This window comes from Bison bison, unplaced genomic scaffold (assembly GCF_000754665.1).
Source record: "Bison bison bison isolate TAMUID 2011002044 unplaced genomic scaffold, Bison_UMD1.0 scf7180017864243, whole genome shotgun sequence".
NCBI classification, from domain to species: Eukaryota; Metazoa; Chordata; class Mammalia; order Artiodactyla; family Bovidae; genus Bison; species Bison bison.
In genome coordinates this window covers 1446673-1464797 of record NW_011494815.1, presented here as the reverse complement: position 1 = coordinate 1464797, position 18125 = coordinate 1446673, and the positions used below count along the sequence as shown (strand labels likewise).

The window sequence follows — 18125 nt, the reverse complement described above, 5'->3', positions numbered from 1 at the left end:
TCTAACTGTTGCTTCCTGACCTGCATACAGGTTTCTCAAGAGGCAGGTCAGGTGGTCTGGTATTCCCATCTGTTTCAGAATTTTCCACAGTTTATTGTGATCCACAGAGTCAAAGGCTTTGGCATAGTCAATAAAGCAGAAATAGATGTTTTTCTGGAACTCTCTTGCTTTTTCCATGATCCAGCAGATGTTGGCAATTTGATCTCTGGTTCCTCTGCCTTTTCTAAAACCAGCTTGAACATCAGGAAGTTCATGGTTCACATATTGCTGAAGCCTGGCTTGGAGAATTTTGAGCATTACGTTACTAGCGTGTGAGATGAGTGCAATTGTGCGGTAGTTTGAGCATTCTTTTGCATTGCCTTTCTTTGGGATTGGAATGAAAACTGACCTTTTCCAGCCCTTGGCCACTGCTGAGTTTTCCAGATTTGCTGGCATATTGAGTGCAGCACTTTCACAGCATCATCTTTCAGGATTTGGAAGAGCTCAACTGGAATTCCATCACCTTCACTAGCTTTGTTCGTAGTCATGCTTTCTAAGGCCCACTTGACTTCACATTCCAGGATGTCTGGCTCTAGGTCAGTGATCACACCATTGTGATTATCTGGGTCATGAAGATCTTTTTTGTACAGTTCTTCTGTGTATGCTTGCCATCTCTTAGTATCTTCTGCTTCTGTCAGGCCATACCATTTCTGTCCTTTATCAAGCCCATCTTTGCATGAAATGTTCCCTTGGTATTTCTGATTTTCTTGAAGAGATCTCTAGTCTTTCCCATTCTGTTATTTTCTTCTGTTTCTTTGCATTGATCGCTGAAGAAGGCTTTCTTATCTCTTCTTGCTATTCTTTGGAACTCTGCATTCAGATGTTTATATCTTTCCTTTTCTCCTTTGCTTTTCGCTTCGTTTCTTTTCACAGCTATTTGTAAGGCCTCCCCAGACAGCCATTTTGCTTTTTTGCATTTCTTTTCCATGGGGATGGTCTTGATCACTGTCTCCTGTACAATGTCACGAACCTCATTCCATAGTTCATCAGGCAGTCTTAGCAGATCTAGGCCCTTAAATCTATTTCTCACTTCCACTGTATAATCATAAGGGATTTGATTTAGGTCATACCTGAATGGTCTAGTGGTTTTCCCTACTGAACGGCCGAGAGGAGCTACCCCGCATCCGAGGTCAGGGGTAGTGGCCGAGAGGAGATACCCGGCGTTTGAGGTCATGGGTGGCGGCCGGGAGGAGATACCCCATGCCCCAAGCCCGAGGCCAGGCGCCACGGGCGGGAGGAGCTAGCCCATGCCCCTAAGCCCAAGGCCAAGGGCGGCGGGCTGGAGGAGCTACCCCAGGCCCGAGGCCAGGGGCGGTGGCCAGGAGGACCAACCCCACGTCCAAGGAGCCGTGGCTGCACGGGCGCAGGAGGGCCTAGAGGAGCTGTCCTAGCACATAAATTAGTAAATTTCTTGTCCTGAGATGGTTTTTGTGATCATTTTTAAAGTTAGACCAGAATTCACTTCTCTTGTTTCTGGTGTTTACATACTTTTTTCCTCCCATTCTTAAAACTTACCAGACTCATCTTTCTGAACTAAGATTTGTAAATCATTTCTTCCCATTCATGGCCCCCTTTCAGAAATGTTTACCAGTTCCTCTTTCTCCTACAGCTCTTCACTGGTCATCTGGAGCTTGGCATTCAGTACTCCTCACATTCCGACGCAGCTTCCCTCCTGTTCTACTGTTTTACTACACACGTCCCCATTCTGCTTATCTAAGCTGGTTCCCGAAACATGTATCATCTATCTCCTTCCTTCTACTTTTGCTTGTATATTCCTCCTATCTAAACACCTTACCTTCTCTTCTTCTTTAGTCCTGTCCCTTCTGTAAACCCAGTATAAATTCAGCTTATCTTTTAAAGCCTACCTTGACTGTTAGGAGTTTCTGGATCCTTTTATTAGTTTCCTTTTTATCATGAATTACTGATTTCACAAATTTACTCTGTATTTCCTCAGTGAGATTTTAAGTTTTTGGGTCATTCTTTAACACCTATCCTGGGTTAGAAACACATACTAATATTTTGTATTGAATACTGTTTATTTTTATCCTTAGGTTTACCATTGCTTGTTCAGAGAACAATTGCGAGAACTATTGTGTTACAAGAAAGTATTGGCAAAGGTCGTTTTGGAGAAGTTTGGCGAGGAAAATGGAGAGGAGAAGAAGTTGCTGTTAAAATATTCTCCTCTAGAGAAGAACGTTCATGGTTCCGTGAAGCAGAGATTTATCAGACTGTCATGTTACGTCACGAAAACATCTTGGGATTTATAGCAGCAGACAATAAAGGTCAGTGACATTTGCTTCTCCTCTGAGTGTAACAAAATATATTTTAATTCATTCTACAAATAAGACTACTAAACACTGTCATATTTGATGAGAAATGGATGTTTGTCATATTGATTAGACCTATTAAGTAAAACAGAATACATTAGAAGCCTTTAGAAACAGGAACTGCTAAAAGATTTTCTTGATTCTTGACATGTTCCTAAACCTCTAATTACTTCATAAAGTATAAAGAGCTATTTAAAAAAACAAAAAATGAAACTATATGCTTTTGTTAATTTGGTTCTGGGAAGTTAGATATTGAATATAGTCATAACAGAGAAAAAAATTCATAAGCTCTTGTTGCCCAGAGTTCTGAGACAGACTAGAGCTCAGATACGTTTCCTTTTATTCTCCTCCTGACCATTAGGGCATTCTAGTATTTCCTAATGAGGTTATTTATAGGGAGAATAAAAATAACTTTTCAAGTGTATTCTGTGTTTAAATTTCTAGGGCTAAATAGATTAGTCTTTTAAGTAAACTCACTTAGAGAAATGGTTTCTCTAAAACCACCTAGATCTTGGTAACCATGTGGATGAACGCTTTCTTGCCTGTGGTACACAGGTGATTGAGGCCAGGGGTCAGATCAGATGCTGAAGCAAGTGAGGAAGCCATGTGTGTAGACAGTCAGGATGAGCAGTGACTGAAAAGTCACTTCAGACTGTACTTACTTTTCTGGCTTCAGTTTTTATAGCAGTGCCCACAATCCCTACCTTTTAGCTTTTGTCAGAGACTTGTATTAAACTCAACTCTCATTGTACTTGCTTTGAATCAAATGTATTTCCCAGCATTGCTATTTGTATTTTTAGAAAACTGCTTTCATTCTTTTTTAAAGGCCATAACCATAGTCATCTTTTTACTCTTCTCCCTTCCCATTTTCTTCAATAATATTTATTTCTTCAAAATGTTAATAGTGTTTAATCTTGGTGTTCATGGGTGATTTTGATTTTTCTTGTTGTTTCTCTGTATTTTCAAATTTATTTACAACGAACATTACTTGTTTTTTTTAAACTTTTATTTGTAGAAAATATCCAGTATACAGAAAAGTAGAGAATAGGATAGTGGATTCCCATTCAGTTCAGTTTAGTCACTCAGTCGTGTCCGACTCTTTGCGACCCCATGAATTGGAGCACTCCAGGCCTCCCTGTTCATCACCAACTCCTAGAGTTCACTCAAACTCACATCCATCGAGTCAGTGATGCCATCCAGCCATCTCATCCTCTGTCGTCCCCTTCTCCTCCTGCCCCCAACCCCTCCCAGCATCAGAGTCTTTTCCAATGAGTCAACTCTTTGCATGGGGTGGCCAAAGTAGTGGAGTTTCAGCTTTAGCCTCATTCCTTCCAAAGAACACCCAGGGCTGATCTCCTTCAGAATGGACTGGTTGGATCTCCTTGCAGTCCAAGGGACTCTCATTTCTGCTTTATTGACTATGCCAAAGCCTTTAACTGTGTGGATCACAATAAACTGTGGAAAATTCTGAAAGAGATGGGAATACCAGACCACCTGACCTGCCTCTTGAGAAACCTATATGCAGGTCAGGAAGCAACAGTTAGAACTGGACATGGAACAACAGACTGGTTCCAAATAGGAAAAGGAGTATGTCAAGGCTGTATATTGTCACCCTGCTTATTTAACTTACATGCAGAGTACATCATGAGAAACGCTGGGCTGGAAGAAGCACAAGCTGGAATCAAGATTGCCGGGAGAAATATCAATAACCTCAGATATGCAGATGATACCACCCTTATGGCAAAAAGTTGAAGAGGAACTTAAAAAACCTCTTGATGAAAGTGAAAGAGGAGAGTGAAAAAGTTGGCTTAAAGCTTAACATTCAGAAAACGAAGATCATGGCATCCAGTCCCATTACTTCATGGCAAATAGATGGGGATTCCCATTACCCAGCTTCAAAAATTATCAGCTCATTGCAAATCATATTTGAGTTCTGATTCCATCTACTCTGCCCCCTTTGAATTATTTGAAGCTAATCCCAGCAATACATCTTTTCCCTATGAATATTTCAGTTTGCATCTTTAGATTATAGGGAATCATTTTTTTATGAAACATAACCATACTACCATTGTCAATTTAAAAGATGCCATCAAATACCTAGTCAGTTTCATATTTCTGCAATTGTTTACTTATTGGTTATTCATTTTTAGGATCCATTGCATTTGGTTGATATTTATCTTAAATCCTTTGAAAACACTGGGGATCCCCCCCCTTTTTTCCCTTGCAGTTTATTTGTTAAAGAAACTGGATTATTTGTCCTATAGAGCTTATCATATTCTAGATTTGCTAATTGAATTCGTACAGTATCTCTGAACTTGCTCCTGTATAATTTGAAAACTGGTAGTTAAAATTAGAAACTGAATTTGATTATCGGTTTTCTGACTGAAAATATTATATACTTTCTACATATTGTATTCTTTCTATTGCACCTCATCAGGAGGCATATATATGTGATTATCTACTTTTTGTGACCTGGGGTGATGATGGATGTAAGCAGCTGTTATCAATAGATACTACCAATTTGGTATTGTTTAAAAACAAACAAAACTAGTACTTATAGTCTGACCAAGTCCTTAGTTTTCATTTTCTTCTCTCAGACACCATTTTTCTTCTTCCCCAATGCTTTAAAACAGTCAATATATTCTGTGAGTATGGAGTTTTTACTTTGCCAATAAAGGTCCGTCTAGTCAAGGCTATGGTTTTTCCAGTGGTCAGGTATGGATGTGAGAGTTGGACTGTGAAGAAGGCTGAGCACCGAAGAATTGATGCTTTTGAACTGTGGTGTTGGAGGTGACTCTTGAGTCTTATGGACTGCAGGAGATCCAACCAGTCCATTCTAAAGGAGATCAGTCCTGGGTGTTCTTTGGAAGGAATGATGCTAAAGCTGAAACTCAGTACTTTGGCCACCTCGTGCGAAGAGTTGACTCATTGGAAAAGACTCTGATGCTGGGAGGGATTGGGGGCAAGAGGAAAAGGGGATGACAGAGGATGAGATGGCTGGATGGCATCACCGACTCGATGGACGTGGGTTTAGGTGAACTCCAGGAATTGGTGATGGACAGGGAGTGCTGCGATTCATGGGGTCGCAGAGTCGGACACGACTGAGCAACTGAACTGAACTGATGGGAGTTTTTAAAATTTTTTTATTGAAGGATAATTGCTTTACAGAATTTTGTTTTCTGTCAAACCTCGACATGAATCAGTCACAGGTATACGTATATCCCCTCCCTTTTGAACCTCCCTCCTCATCCCACCCCTGTAGATTGATACAGAGCCGTTTGCGTTTCCTTAGCCATACAGCAAATTCCCATTGGCTATCTATTTTACATATGGTAATGTAAGTTTCCATGTTACTCTTTCCATACATCTCACCCTCTCCTTCCCTCTCCCCACATCCATAAGTCTATTCTGTTTCTCAACTGTTGCCCTGTAAATAAATACTTCAGTACCATTTTCTAGATTCTGTATATATGCATTAGAATATGATATTTATCTTTTCTCTGACTCACTTCACTCTGTATAATAGGTTCTAGGTTTATCCACCTCATCAGAACTGACTCAAATGCATTCCTTTTTATGGCTGTCGATGGACATCTAGGTTGCTTCCATGTTCTAGCTATTGTAAATATTGCTGCAGTGAACAATGGGATAGATGTATCTTTTTCAATTTTGGTTTCCTCAGGGTATATGCCTAGGAGTGGGATTGCTGAGTCATATAGTGGTTTTATTCCTAGTTTTTTAAGGAATCCCCAAACCATCTTCCATAGTGGCTGTATCAATTTACATTCCCACCAACAGTGCAAGAGTGTTCCCTTTTCTCCACACCCTCTCCAGCATTTATTGTTTGTAGACTTTTTGATGATGGCCATTCTGAATGGTGTGAGGTGATAATACCTCATTGTAGTTTTCATTTGCATTTCTCTAATAATGAGAGATGTTGAGCATCTTTTCACGTTTGTTAGCCATCTGTATGTCTTCTTTGGAAAAATGTCTGTTTAGGTCTTTTCTCCACTTTCTGATTGATTGGGTGAGTTTATTTCTTAATAGGTGCTTTTGTTTTCTGAAACCCTTGTTAACTCATATGAAGGCTCTAATTTTACAAATAGTAATTTCTCCGTCAAAGAACTCACCCACATTTTTGGTTTCAAATTCAGTGGTGGCAGTGACTTTAAAAACTGCAGTTTGAGGCTCTTACCAGGCCCAGCATGTTTTAGGCTTGTTCTAAGTTGTTAACATGCTGACTGGCAAAAAGCGCTCCCGCTACTGTGCCCTGAACTCTACTCTGTGCTCAAGCAGCAACCAAGCTAGTGCTGTCACCTAGTGGTCACCGTGGGAATTGGTGACCCTGCTGGCTCTTCCCTACTCTCCTTTCTTCTGTGTTAGGGGGCAATGGACTCTGCTTAGAACCTAGGGCTGCTGCTCCCCCACCACCTTCACCTCCAGCCCCCTATTCCCTTTTCTTTATTTTCCTCCTAATTTAGTTAATTCCAACTCAGACAACCCTTTATGTGGGCATAGCCTCTAGTATATCCTTCCACCTCTCTTGTCAATTACCTCAGAAACTCTCCCAGTCTTCCATCTTACTGTGTTCCGAATTTATTTCTTGTTATTTGTGAACCTTCCAGAATTCAGCTATGGTTAATCATGCAGATGTACTTAGTGATATACCTGTATCGAGGAAAAGGAAAGGTACAAGTTTGAACAGAATCAGTTGATTAAAGTTTATGAACAAATTTATAAAGAATTAGTATCATGAATATCTAAATCCTTTCAAAAATACTCAGCAACCTCCTCCAGAATCTTCTGAAAACATTTCATTCCTTAATTTCTTCTAATCAGAGTTGCTTTCTTTCAAGTAACAACCTTCAAAATAAAGTGTTTTATGTCACTTTGAGTTTCTTTCGTTTTACAACTAACAGGGAAGGAAATAGCACATTTTAGTTCTTGTGTGCCATGCTAAATGCTTTTTAAAAACCTATTATCTTATCATCAGTAACAGCCAGGCCCTGGATTCCAACCCAGGTCAGAATGACTCCAAGTAAAGCATCTTTTACTGAAATGCCCTGCCTCCTAGTATTGTTGTAATACTGTTTTGCTATCACGATTTTGTGAAATATATGGTTCTCCAGCTACTTCTAGGTTAAATGGACTTTTGTGGACCAGCCTAGCCTAGAAGCCCAGCCAGAACCTTTACCATGGTTCCTAAGGGAAAATACATTTTCATTTCACATACTGGTTTACAGTTAATTGAACTTTTGGAAAAAGGCACATTCTTAGCTGGTGAGGTTTAAAACTACCTTGTGTAAAATTAAATTCAGTCCCAGCCTTTTCCCCTCCTGACATTTTTAGTTCCTATCTCAGCTACCCCATGTGTCAGTGATACTACTGTTTTTATAGTTTTCTAAGCTGGATACCTTGGAATTGTAATAATCTTACTTGGCTTCTTGTTGAACTGTATACACAGTTTGTCATTAAAGCTTGCATTTCTCATTTAAGGTCACATATGGTTTGTCCCCTAATATTCTATTCCCACTATGGCTGTGCTAGGTTCCAGGTATTTCTCTTTTTCCTCCTTGTTTCCCTCCCAGCTTCCAGGAACAATCACTGAGCACCTCACCTGGACCAGGCATTCTTCTATGTATTAAACAGTCCCATCCCTGCTACTGTTTGTGTGGACTCGAGATCAGCGTCTTTACACTGTGATTCTTTGTCTCTTGAATGGAGTAGTTGTCTTTGCCTCAATCTCAAGAATAGGCGACTTAATTTAAGGACCTAAAGGATATAAACATAAACGTATAAGAAAACTGAAAATAAATGAAAATATATGAACAACAAAATATGAAAGAAATCTATACAAATGTAAGGTACCAATGTGTTGCCGTTGTGTGATTCAGGACTGAGTAAAAAGTCATAATGTTTGAACAGATAAATCATAAATGTTCTATAGCCTATCTGAAATATTGTTTTTCTACTTGGCAGACAATGGCACATGGACTCAGCTCTGGTTGGTGTCAGATTATCATGAGCACGGATCCCTTTTTGATTATTTGAACAGATACACAGTTACTGTGGAAGGAATGATAAAACTTGCTCTGTCCACAGCAAGTGGACTTGCCCATCTTCACATGGAGATAGTTGGTACCCAAGGTAACTCAAAGCAGTCCTGTTATTTAAGCTTTAAATTCCTATGGGTCTAATGTCTATTCAGAAAATTTTTGCAAGAAGTCAGCCGAAGTAGAAATGTTTAAAATGAGTTTTTATATGAGAATATCTTAACTTTCTGTTGAAAATCTAACATAGAGTTAGGAATCTAAGAATTTGATTAGAGATTCTCTAGTTGTTACAACAATACTGATATTTTGGTAAGTTCTTAAAAGTAGTGTTTAGTCTTGTGATTTTGAGGATCTTGATTTTGGAATTTATGTATAGTACCAAATGAAATGTGAAGATGTTCTGTAAACATCCAACATGCTACATAAATGTTATCTGACCATCTGATAATTGTGTTTGATCCTAGGATAAGGAGATTGCATGAGTTAGTATTGTGCTATATAAGATATTAGATGCCAGTGTAGTCTCTGCTCTAATGATTATCCACTTGCTACCTGATGATTATCCACTTGCTAACCCCATTACCAGCTTTACTATATACGTCACACATGCTGTTTTACTATTTCAGCCTGCCCCATCTTTGCAAAATCATTGGTGATTATAATAGCCTTATTGAGCTTTAATTCACATACTATGTCACATACAATAAACTGGAAAATTCTTAGAGAGATGGGAATACCAGACCACCTTACCTATCTCCCTAGAAACCTGTATGCAGATCAAGAAGCAACAGTTAGAACTGGACATGAAACAAAATAGACTTTAAAAACAGGTTCAAAATTGGGAAAGGAGTACAGCAAGGCTGTATATTGTCACCCTACTTATTTAATTTATATGCAGAATACATCATGTGAGATACCAGGCTGGGTGAATCACAAGCTGGAATCAAGACTGCTAGAAGAAATATCAACAACCTCAGAATGATGGTAATGACAGAAAGTGAAGAGTAACTAAAATGCCTCTTGATGAAGGTGAAAGACGAGCGTGAAAAAGCTGGCTTAAAAGTCAACATTCAAAAAAGGAAGATCCAGGCATCCAGTTACATCACTTTATGACAAATAGAAAGGGAAAAAGTGAATGCAGTGACAGATTTTCTTTTCTTGGGCTCCAAAATCACTGTGGACGGTGACTGCAGCCATGAAATTAAGACACTTGCTCCTCGGAAGGAAAGCTATGACAGACCTAGGTAGCGTATTAAAAAGCAGAGACATCACTCTGCCGAGAGAGGTCTGTGTAGTCAAAGCCGTGGTTTTCCAGTAGTCATGTATGAATATGAGAGCTGGACCATAAAGAAGGCTGAGCGCCAAAGAATTGATGGTTTCAATCTGTGGCGCTGGAGAAGACTCTTGAGAATTCCTAGAGCTGCAAGGAGATCAAACCAGTCAGTCCTAAAAGAAAACCCAGAATATTCTTTGGAAGGACTGATGCTGAAGCTCCAGTACTTTGGCCACCTAGTACAAAGAGCCAACTCATTGCAAAAGACCCTGGTGCTGGGGAAAACAGAAGGCAAAAGGGAAAGGGGGTGGCAGGGGATGAGATGGTTAGATAGCATCACCAACTCAATGGACATCAGTTTGAACGAACTCCAGGAGACAGGCCAGGAGCCTGGCCTGCTCCAGTCCATAGGGTCGCAAAGAGTCAGACATGACTTGGTGACTGAACAATAACAAATTGAGTTGTAATTCACATACTATACAGTTTACCCATTTGGTGTACAAATGAGTGGTTTTTAGTATAATCAGTTTTGTATAGCTATCACCACATTTTAAGAACATTTAAGAACATTTTCATCACCTCAAAAGAGGTGAGGCCTATAGTTCTCAGCAGTCACTCCCCATTTCCCTCTAAACTCTCTAGCTCTAGGCAACCTCTAACTTATTTTCCATCTATTGTTCAGTCACTAAGTTGTGTCCGACTCTTTATGACCATCTATATAGATTTGCTTATTCTGGACATAGCATATGGAATCATACAATATACCTTTTATGACTAGCTGCTTTCTAGTATAGGTTCAAGGTTTATCCATGTTGCAGCATTATCAGAAATTCATTCCCTTTTATGTCCAAGCAATATTTCATTATATGGATTTACTACATTTTGGGTATCCATTCATCAGTGATAGACATTTGTTGTTTCCACTTTGGGCTATTATGAATAATGCTGCTATGAACACTGATGTACAAGTTTTAGTGTGGATACGTTTCCATTATCTTGGGTATATGCCTGGAGGTGAAGTTACTGGATCAGACAGTAACTAATGATTTGGGGAAAAAAAAAAAAAGTCTGGCAAGTTCACAAAGGGCCTGTACTATTTTATTGTACATTCCCACCAGCGGCCTCTGAGGGTTCCAAGTTCTACACACTGTAATTATTTTATAATAGCACTTTTTCTAGTAGTTAGTATTAAAGGCATTACACATTTAATGAATATATTCCAGTTGATTGATAGGCAAAAGAGGTGATCTAGATTTTTGGTTCTTGGATTGGAATATTAGTACCTAGGCGTCCTATAAAAAAAGATTCATAGGGTATCAACAAACTAGTATCTTTAACCTCCTGGTTTTTGAGTGTTAGACATATTTTTGAACATCATCTGTTTTCTTTGAAATGTAATCTCATCAACTTTTTGTGCACTGATTCATGTTAGTTGGTTTAGTAAGGGCCCAGGTATTGCAGTGACGGGGATGAAATGCTTTTGATACTGGGATGGGAGGACCTAGGTGAGATTTGTGATTGGTATTGCCCTTTAAGCAACCATGTTTAACTTTCTTTTTCTTTAGGAAAACCAGCCATAGCTCATAGGGATTTGAAATCAAAGAATATCTTGGTAAAGAAGAATGGAACTTGCTGTATTGCAGACTTAGGATTGGCAGTAAGGCATGATTCGGCCACGGATACAATTGACATTGCTCCAAACCATAGAGTGGGAACAAAAAGGTATACTTATCACAGAGTGAACACAGTTATTTTTATGTTCTGAAGTTGACTTCTTTTCCTTCTCATTTCTAGATACATAACTTTTCTGAAACTCAACCTTGTTCTTTATTAGACTGCTCACAGGTGGAAGATCTCATGGTCTTGCCTGCTCTGAAATCATGGTTAGCTAACTTACAAAGGTTACTGCTGATGAAAGGTAGCCTTTCCAGAAAATACTACTATTAGTTATGTTATCATAAGAGTAGTTAATATTAATGGGGTACCTACTGTGTACCAGTCATTTTAATTCGTCTCTTATGTATATTACATCATTTAATGTTCTCTTCAAATGTTGTGATGTAGTTAGCCCAACTGTTTTTATATTTTTATTTCCTGAAAACATAGCTTTCTCTCTTCAAACTTTCACATGTGCTATATCCTAGAGCAGCAGTCCCCACCCTTTTGGGCACCCGGGACTCATTATTTTAAAGGTAATTTTCCCAAGGACCAGGGGTGGGGAAGATTCAAGCACGTTACATTCATTGTGCACTTCATTTTTAATCTAACGCTGCCACTGCTCTGACAGGGGGTGCCACAGATTGTGGGCCTGACTTCTGTCCTAGAGCATACTTTCCCCTCCTGTTTCTTTAACTTGTACTCAGTCTTCCTTTCTCAGAGGAATCTTTTTCTGGACTGTTAGATGTCCTTGTTAGGCACCCACATTGCATGCTAAATCTGGACCACTTAGCACATTATAACTGTTCACTTATCTGTATATTCCATTGGATCGTAAGCTGCTTTGAGAGAAGCCTTGTATTCCCAGCATCTATCATGGTGCCTAGAAGATAGTAGGTCCTCAATAAGTATTTGTTGAATCTATGAGTACTCCCCTGGTAGCTCAGTCAGTAAACAATCTGCCTACTATGTGGGAGACCCAGGTTCTGTTCTTGGGTCAGGAAGATCCTCTGGAGAAGGGAATGGCAACCCACTCCAGAATTCTTGCCTGGAAAATCCCATGGACAGAGGAGCCTGGTGGGCTACAGTCCATGGAATCCCAGAGAGTCGGACATGACTGTGTGACTAACACACACACATGAGTACTCAAAGAACCTAAGTAGGTAAGTATCACTGCCCTCAATTCACAGATGAGGAAACCACCTTGTGAAGGTTAATGTGGCCAACCTCCTGGATGGTAAGCTGAAGAGCTGAGATTTGAACCTGGGCCTTTCTGACCCAAAAGGCTTTGCTTTGTGTATCACAGCATTTTGCCACCACATACCGTCAAAGTGCTATGCTGGACTTGAATAGAGCTGAGCTTTATTGTATCTCAGCTGTATTTTTGGATTCAATGGGGACTCTCAGATCTTTTGACTCAGGGTTCCAGGCAGTGGTTGCTGTAGGTCTTTGTGAGTCCTAATCTGTAACCTTAGTAGGATTTTTGAAACCTCAGAACTGTGCAATATGGTATCATTAAGGACTGGCATTCATTTTTATCTATTATTTTGTTCCCTGGAGTATGTCCTTGCCTTTCCTTTTATTCTGTTTTAGTGAGAAGACTTCTAGACTGAAATACATAGTCCCTGCATAGTACACAGCAAAGTAGGTGGTGTATAGTAGGACGCCTAGGATGTGGGTCATTGGAAACAAAGATCATAAGGCAAATAGCATAAAATTGCTATTTCAGCTTTTCATGGGATTTGGAGTAAACCAGTGGAGATATTTTTCTTGAGTCTAATATGATCTCAGTTATGCGTGGAAGCTCAGGCTTCAGAAATCAGACCTGGGGGGCACGGGGGTGGGATGTATAGAAACAGTCTGAAGGGGTTAGGGTCTGATGTGATCGCATCTGAGGGTGTACACAGAGAAAGCCTGGGCTGCCTTAGAATCCAGGCGCCATCATGTGGGCCATGTGTGAGGGGCGTTTTCCCCTGCATTAGCTTTCAGGCAGCAGGACACCACCTCCAGGAACAATCATGAGCTGCCACCATTGCCAAGAACACCAGGACCATTATCTGCATGCCCTCTATCAAAAGGATAATTACCAGTACATGCTGAGGGGAGAGGTGACAGGCATCCATACTAAAACAGCCCTTGCACCAAAAATACTAAACCCACACAAGGTACAAAGGGGGGCTCCCACCTATAAATAGTCCTCAGAGACCATCGTAGATAATTGTTTCTCCTAAATTCACAAGATGATGCTGTGAAAGTGCTGCACTCAATATGCCAGCAAATTTGGAAAACTCAGCAGTGGCCATAGGACTGGAAAAGGTCAGTTTTCATTCCAATCCCAAAGAAAGGCAATGCCAAAGAACATTCAAACTACTGCAAAATTGCATTCATCTCACATGCTAGTAAAGTAATGCTCAAAATTCTCCAAGCCAGGCCTCAACAGTATGTGAACCATGAACTTCCTGATGTTCAAGCTGGATTTAGAAAAGACAGAGGAACCAGAGATCAAATTGCCAACATCCATTGGGTCACTGAAAAAGCTAGAGAGTTCCAGAAAAACATCTACTTCTGCTTTATTGACTACACCAAAACCTTTGACTGTGTGGATCATAACAAACTGTGGAAAATCTTCAAGAGATGGGAATACCAGACCACCTGACCTGCCTCTTGAGAAATCTGTATGCAGGTCAAGAAACAACAGTTAGAACTGGACATGGAACAACAGACTGGTTCCACATCAGGAAAGGAGTACGTCAAGGCTGTATATTGCCACCCTGCTTTCATGCAGAGTACATCATGCGAAATGCCAGGCTGGATGAAGCACAAGCTGGAATCAAGATTGCTGGGAGAAATATCAATAACCTCAGATATGCAGATGACACCAACCTTATGGCAGAAAGTGAAGAAGAACTAAAGAGCCTCTTGATGAAAGTGCAAGAGGACAGTGAAAGAGCTGGCTAAAACTCAACATTCAGAAAACTAAGATCATGGCATCTGGTCCCATCACTTCATGGCAAATAGATGGGGAAACAGTGGAAACAGAGATTTTTTTTCTGGGCTCCAAAATCACTGCAGATGGTGACTGCAGCCATGAAATTAAAAGATGCTTACTCCCAGGAAGGAAAGCTATGACCAACCTAGACAGCATATTAAAAAGCAGAGACATTACTTTGTCAACAAAGGTCCATCTAGTCAAGGCTATGGTTTTTCCAGTAATCACATATGAATGTGAGAGTTGGACTATAAAGAAAGCTGAGCACCGAAGAATTGATGCTTTGGAACTGTGGTGTTGGAGAAGACTCTTGAGAGTCCCTTGGACTGCAAGGAGGTCCAACCTGTCCATCCTAAAGGAAATCAGTCCTGAGGAAGGACTGATGCTGAAGCTGAAACTCCAATACTTTATCCACCTGATGGGAAGAACTGACTCACTAGAAAAGACCTTGATGCTGGGAAAGATTGAAGGTGGGAGGAGAGGGGGCAACAGAAGATGAGATGGTTGGATGGCATCACCAACTCAATGGACATGAATTTGATTAAGCTCAAGGAGTTGGTGATGGACAGGGAAGCCTGGCATGCTGCAGTCCATGGGGTTGCAAAGAGTCAGACATGATGAGCAACTGAATTGAAACTCACAGAGGAGAAATTTAAGTAAAATGAAGAAGCAGAGGAACCACTCCCAGTTGAAAGACCAAGAGAATTCCCTTGAAAGAGCAATGAAACAGACCTCTTCAGTGTAGTAGGCACTGATTTCAAAAAGAAGACTGAAAATACTGAAGGAATTAAAAAAGGCTATCAACAGAAATACAGAGTACTGTAAAAAAGGAATTCGAAACTATAAACAGGAACCAAGAAAACTCACTTGCCAAGACAAAAACTGAAGTAAAGGCAATGAATAGCAGAATAAATAAGTGACCTGGAAGACAGAAGATGAAAACTGCCCAATTAGGACAGCAGACAGAAGGCCAAACGAAAAAAAGGGACCTATGGGGTAAGATAAAGTATGCCAATCTATGCGTAATAGGAATTCCAGAAGGAGAAGAGACAGAAAAAGAGGTTGAAAATGAATTTGAAGAAATTATGACCGAAACCTTCCCATACCTAAAGAACGAAATGCATATTCAGGTACAGGAAGCACTGAGGGTCCCAGAGAAGGTAAACTCAAACAGGCCTACACCAAGACACGTTATCCGTAGCAGAAATTAAAGAGGAAAATTCCAAAGGAAGCAAGACAAAAAGTTAATTATAAGGGATTCCGCCATCAGTTGTTCCTACTACAGAAATGTTGCAGGTTAGAAGGAAGTGCCAAGATAGATTCAAAGTCCTAAAAGGGAAAAATCTGCAACCTCCGATCCTCTACCCAGCAAGGTGATTGTTTAGAAAGAGATGAATTTCTCAGAAAACTGAAAGTATACAGCAATACTAAACCTGTCCTAAAGGAAATACTGAAAAGTCTTCTCTAAATAGAAAAGGAGTAATACTCTATAGGGGAATAAAAAGGGGAGGAAAAAAATCACAATTGGAAAGCAAATTACTGAAATAAGCCTGTACACAGATTAAAAAAAATTTTTTTTTCTGTGAAAGTGATAACCACAATGAACAGCAAAAGAACACGAAGATATAAAAGTGGACATCTAAATCATAAAATATGGGGGAGGAAAGTAAGAAGATGTAGGGTTTTTTTTCCTTTGATTTCCTAGATATGTTTGAGCCTGTATGCCTACCTATCTAAGGCAAGGAGATATAGGATGGGATTAATGTATTTGAAAAATAGAGTAACCACCAATGAAAAACATACAATAGATTCACAGAAACCAAGAAGAAAATAAGTATGACACAAAAGAAAATCAAACCACTAAAGGAAAACAAAGAAAGGGACAAAGAAGAAATATAAAATCAATGGGAAAACAAAGTTAAAATGGAAATAAATATGTATATATCAAGTTACTTTAAATGTCAGTGGACTAAATACTCCAGTCAAAAGACAGAGGGGCAAACATTTGCACAGTAAAGGAAACCATAAACAAAACCAAAAAGACAACCATCGAATGACAGAAAATATTTGTAAATGAGGTGACCAACAAGGGATTAGTCTCCCAAATTTACAAACAGCTCATGTGGCTCAATATTAAAGAAAAACAACAACCCAATCAAAAAATGGGCAGAAGATCTAAGACATTTCCTCAAAGAAGACATACAGATGGCCAAAAAAGCGCATGAAAAGGTCCTCAACATCACTAATTAGAGAAGCCCAAATCAAAATTACAAAGATGTATCACCTCAGACCTGTCAGGATGGCCATTATCATCATCATCATAAAAAAAAATCTACAAACAATAAATGCTAGAGAGGGTGTGGAGAAAAGGGAACTCTCCTACACAGTTAGTGGAAATGAAAACTGGTAGAGTCACTTTGAAGAAAAGGATGGAGGTTCTTTAAAAAACTAAAAGTGAAACTATCATATGATCTAGCAATCCCACTCTTAGGCATATATCTGGAAAAAACTATAATTTGAAAAGATACATGCCCCCCAGTGTTCACTGCAACACTATTTACAATAGACAAAAGACAGTCTAATGTCCAGATGAATGGATAAGGAAGATATGGTATGTACACACACACACACATATACATATATATACACACACAGTGTTACCCATTAAAAAAGAAAACGCCATTTGTGGCAACACTGGTGGACCTAGAGATTATACTAAGTAAAAGTAAATCAGAAAGAGCATATCGCTTACATGTGCAATCTAAAAAAATGACACAAATGAACTTATTTATTTATGAAACAGATTCACAGGCTTAGAAAACAAACTTACGGTTACTAAAGGGGAAAGGTAGAAAGGAGTGATAAAGTATGGGTTTGCGATTAACATACACACAATGGGCTTCCTTGGTAGCTCAGCTGGTAAAGAATCTCCCTACAATGCAGGAGACCCTGGTTCAATTCCTGGATCAGGAAGATCCCCTGGAGAAGGACAGGCTACCTACTCCAGCATTCTTGGGCTTCCCTGGTGGCTCAGACGGTAAATCTGCCTGCAATGCAGGAGACCTGGGTTTGATCCCTGGGGTGGGTAGATCCCCTGGAGGAGGGCATGGCAACCCACTCCAGTATTCTTGCCTGGAGAATCCCCATGGACAGAGGAGCCTGGTGGGCTACAGTCCGTGGTGTCACAGAGTCAGACACACAGCACAGCACATACACACAATACTATATATAAAACAGATACTCAATAAGAACCTACTATATAGTATAGGGAACTAACTCAACTCAGTACTTTTTGATAACCTATGTGGGAAAACATATATATATATGTGTGTGTGTGTGTGTAAATGAATCACTTTGCTGTACACCTGAAACTAACACATAAATCAGCTATCCCCAAATATAAGAAATGAGAATAAACATAAACTCTCAGAGTAGATGTCTCAATATTCTGTGGTAAACCTTAATGGAAAAGAATGTATAACTGAATTACTTTGCTGTACAATAGAAATTAACATTGTGTATCAACAATCAGATCAGTCGTTCAGTCGTGTCCGACTCTTTGTGACCCCATGAATCACAGCACGCCAGGCCTCCCTGTCCATCACCAACTCCCGGAGTTCACTCAGACTCACATCCATCGAGTCAGTGATGCCATCCAGCCATCTCATCCTCTGTCATCCCCTTCTCCTCCTGCCCCCAATCCCTCCCAGCATCAGAGTCTTTCCCAATGAGTCAACTCTTCACATGAGGTGGCCAAAGTACTGGAGTTTCAGCTTTAGCATCTGTCT

General features: G+C 39.9%; 1 protein-coding gene across 1 annotated transcript in view; it reads left to right on the top strand.

The window, feature by feature from the left end:
• TGFBR1 (transforming growth factor, beta receptor 1) overlaps window positions 1-18125 on the top strand; it is a 50425-nt gene that overhangs the window by 17348 nt on the left and 14952 nt on the right. Inside the window, exons 5-7 of the mRNA XM_010847106.1 lie at window positions 2091-2321; window positions 8346-8513; window positions 11258-11414. Of these exons, the coding sequence (XP_010845408.1) occupies window positions 2091-2321; window positions 8346-8513; window positions 11258-11414 (556 nt within the window). The remainder of the gene's footprint in view (window positions 1-2090; window positions 2322-8345; window positions 8514-11257; window positions 11415-18125) is intronic.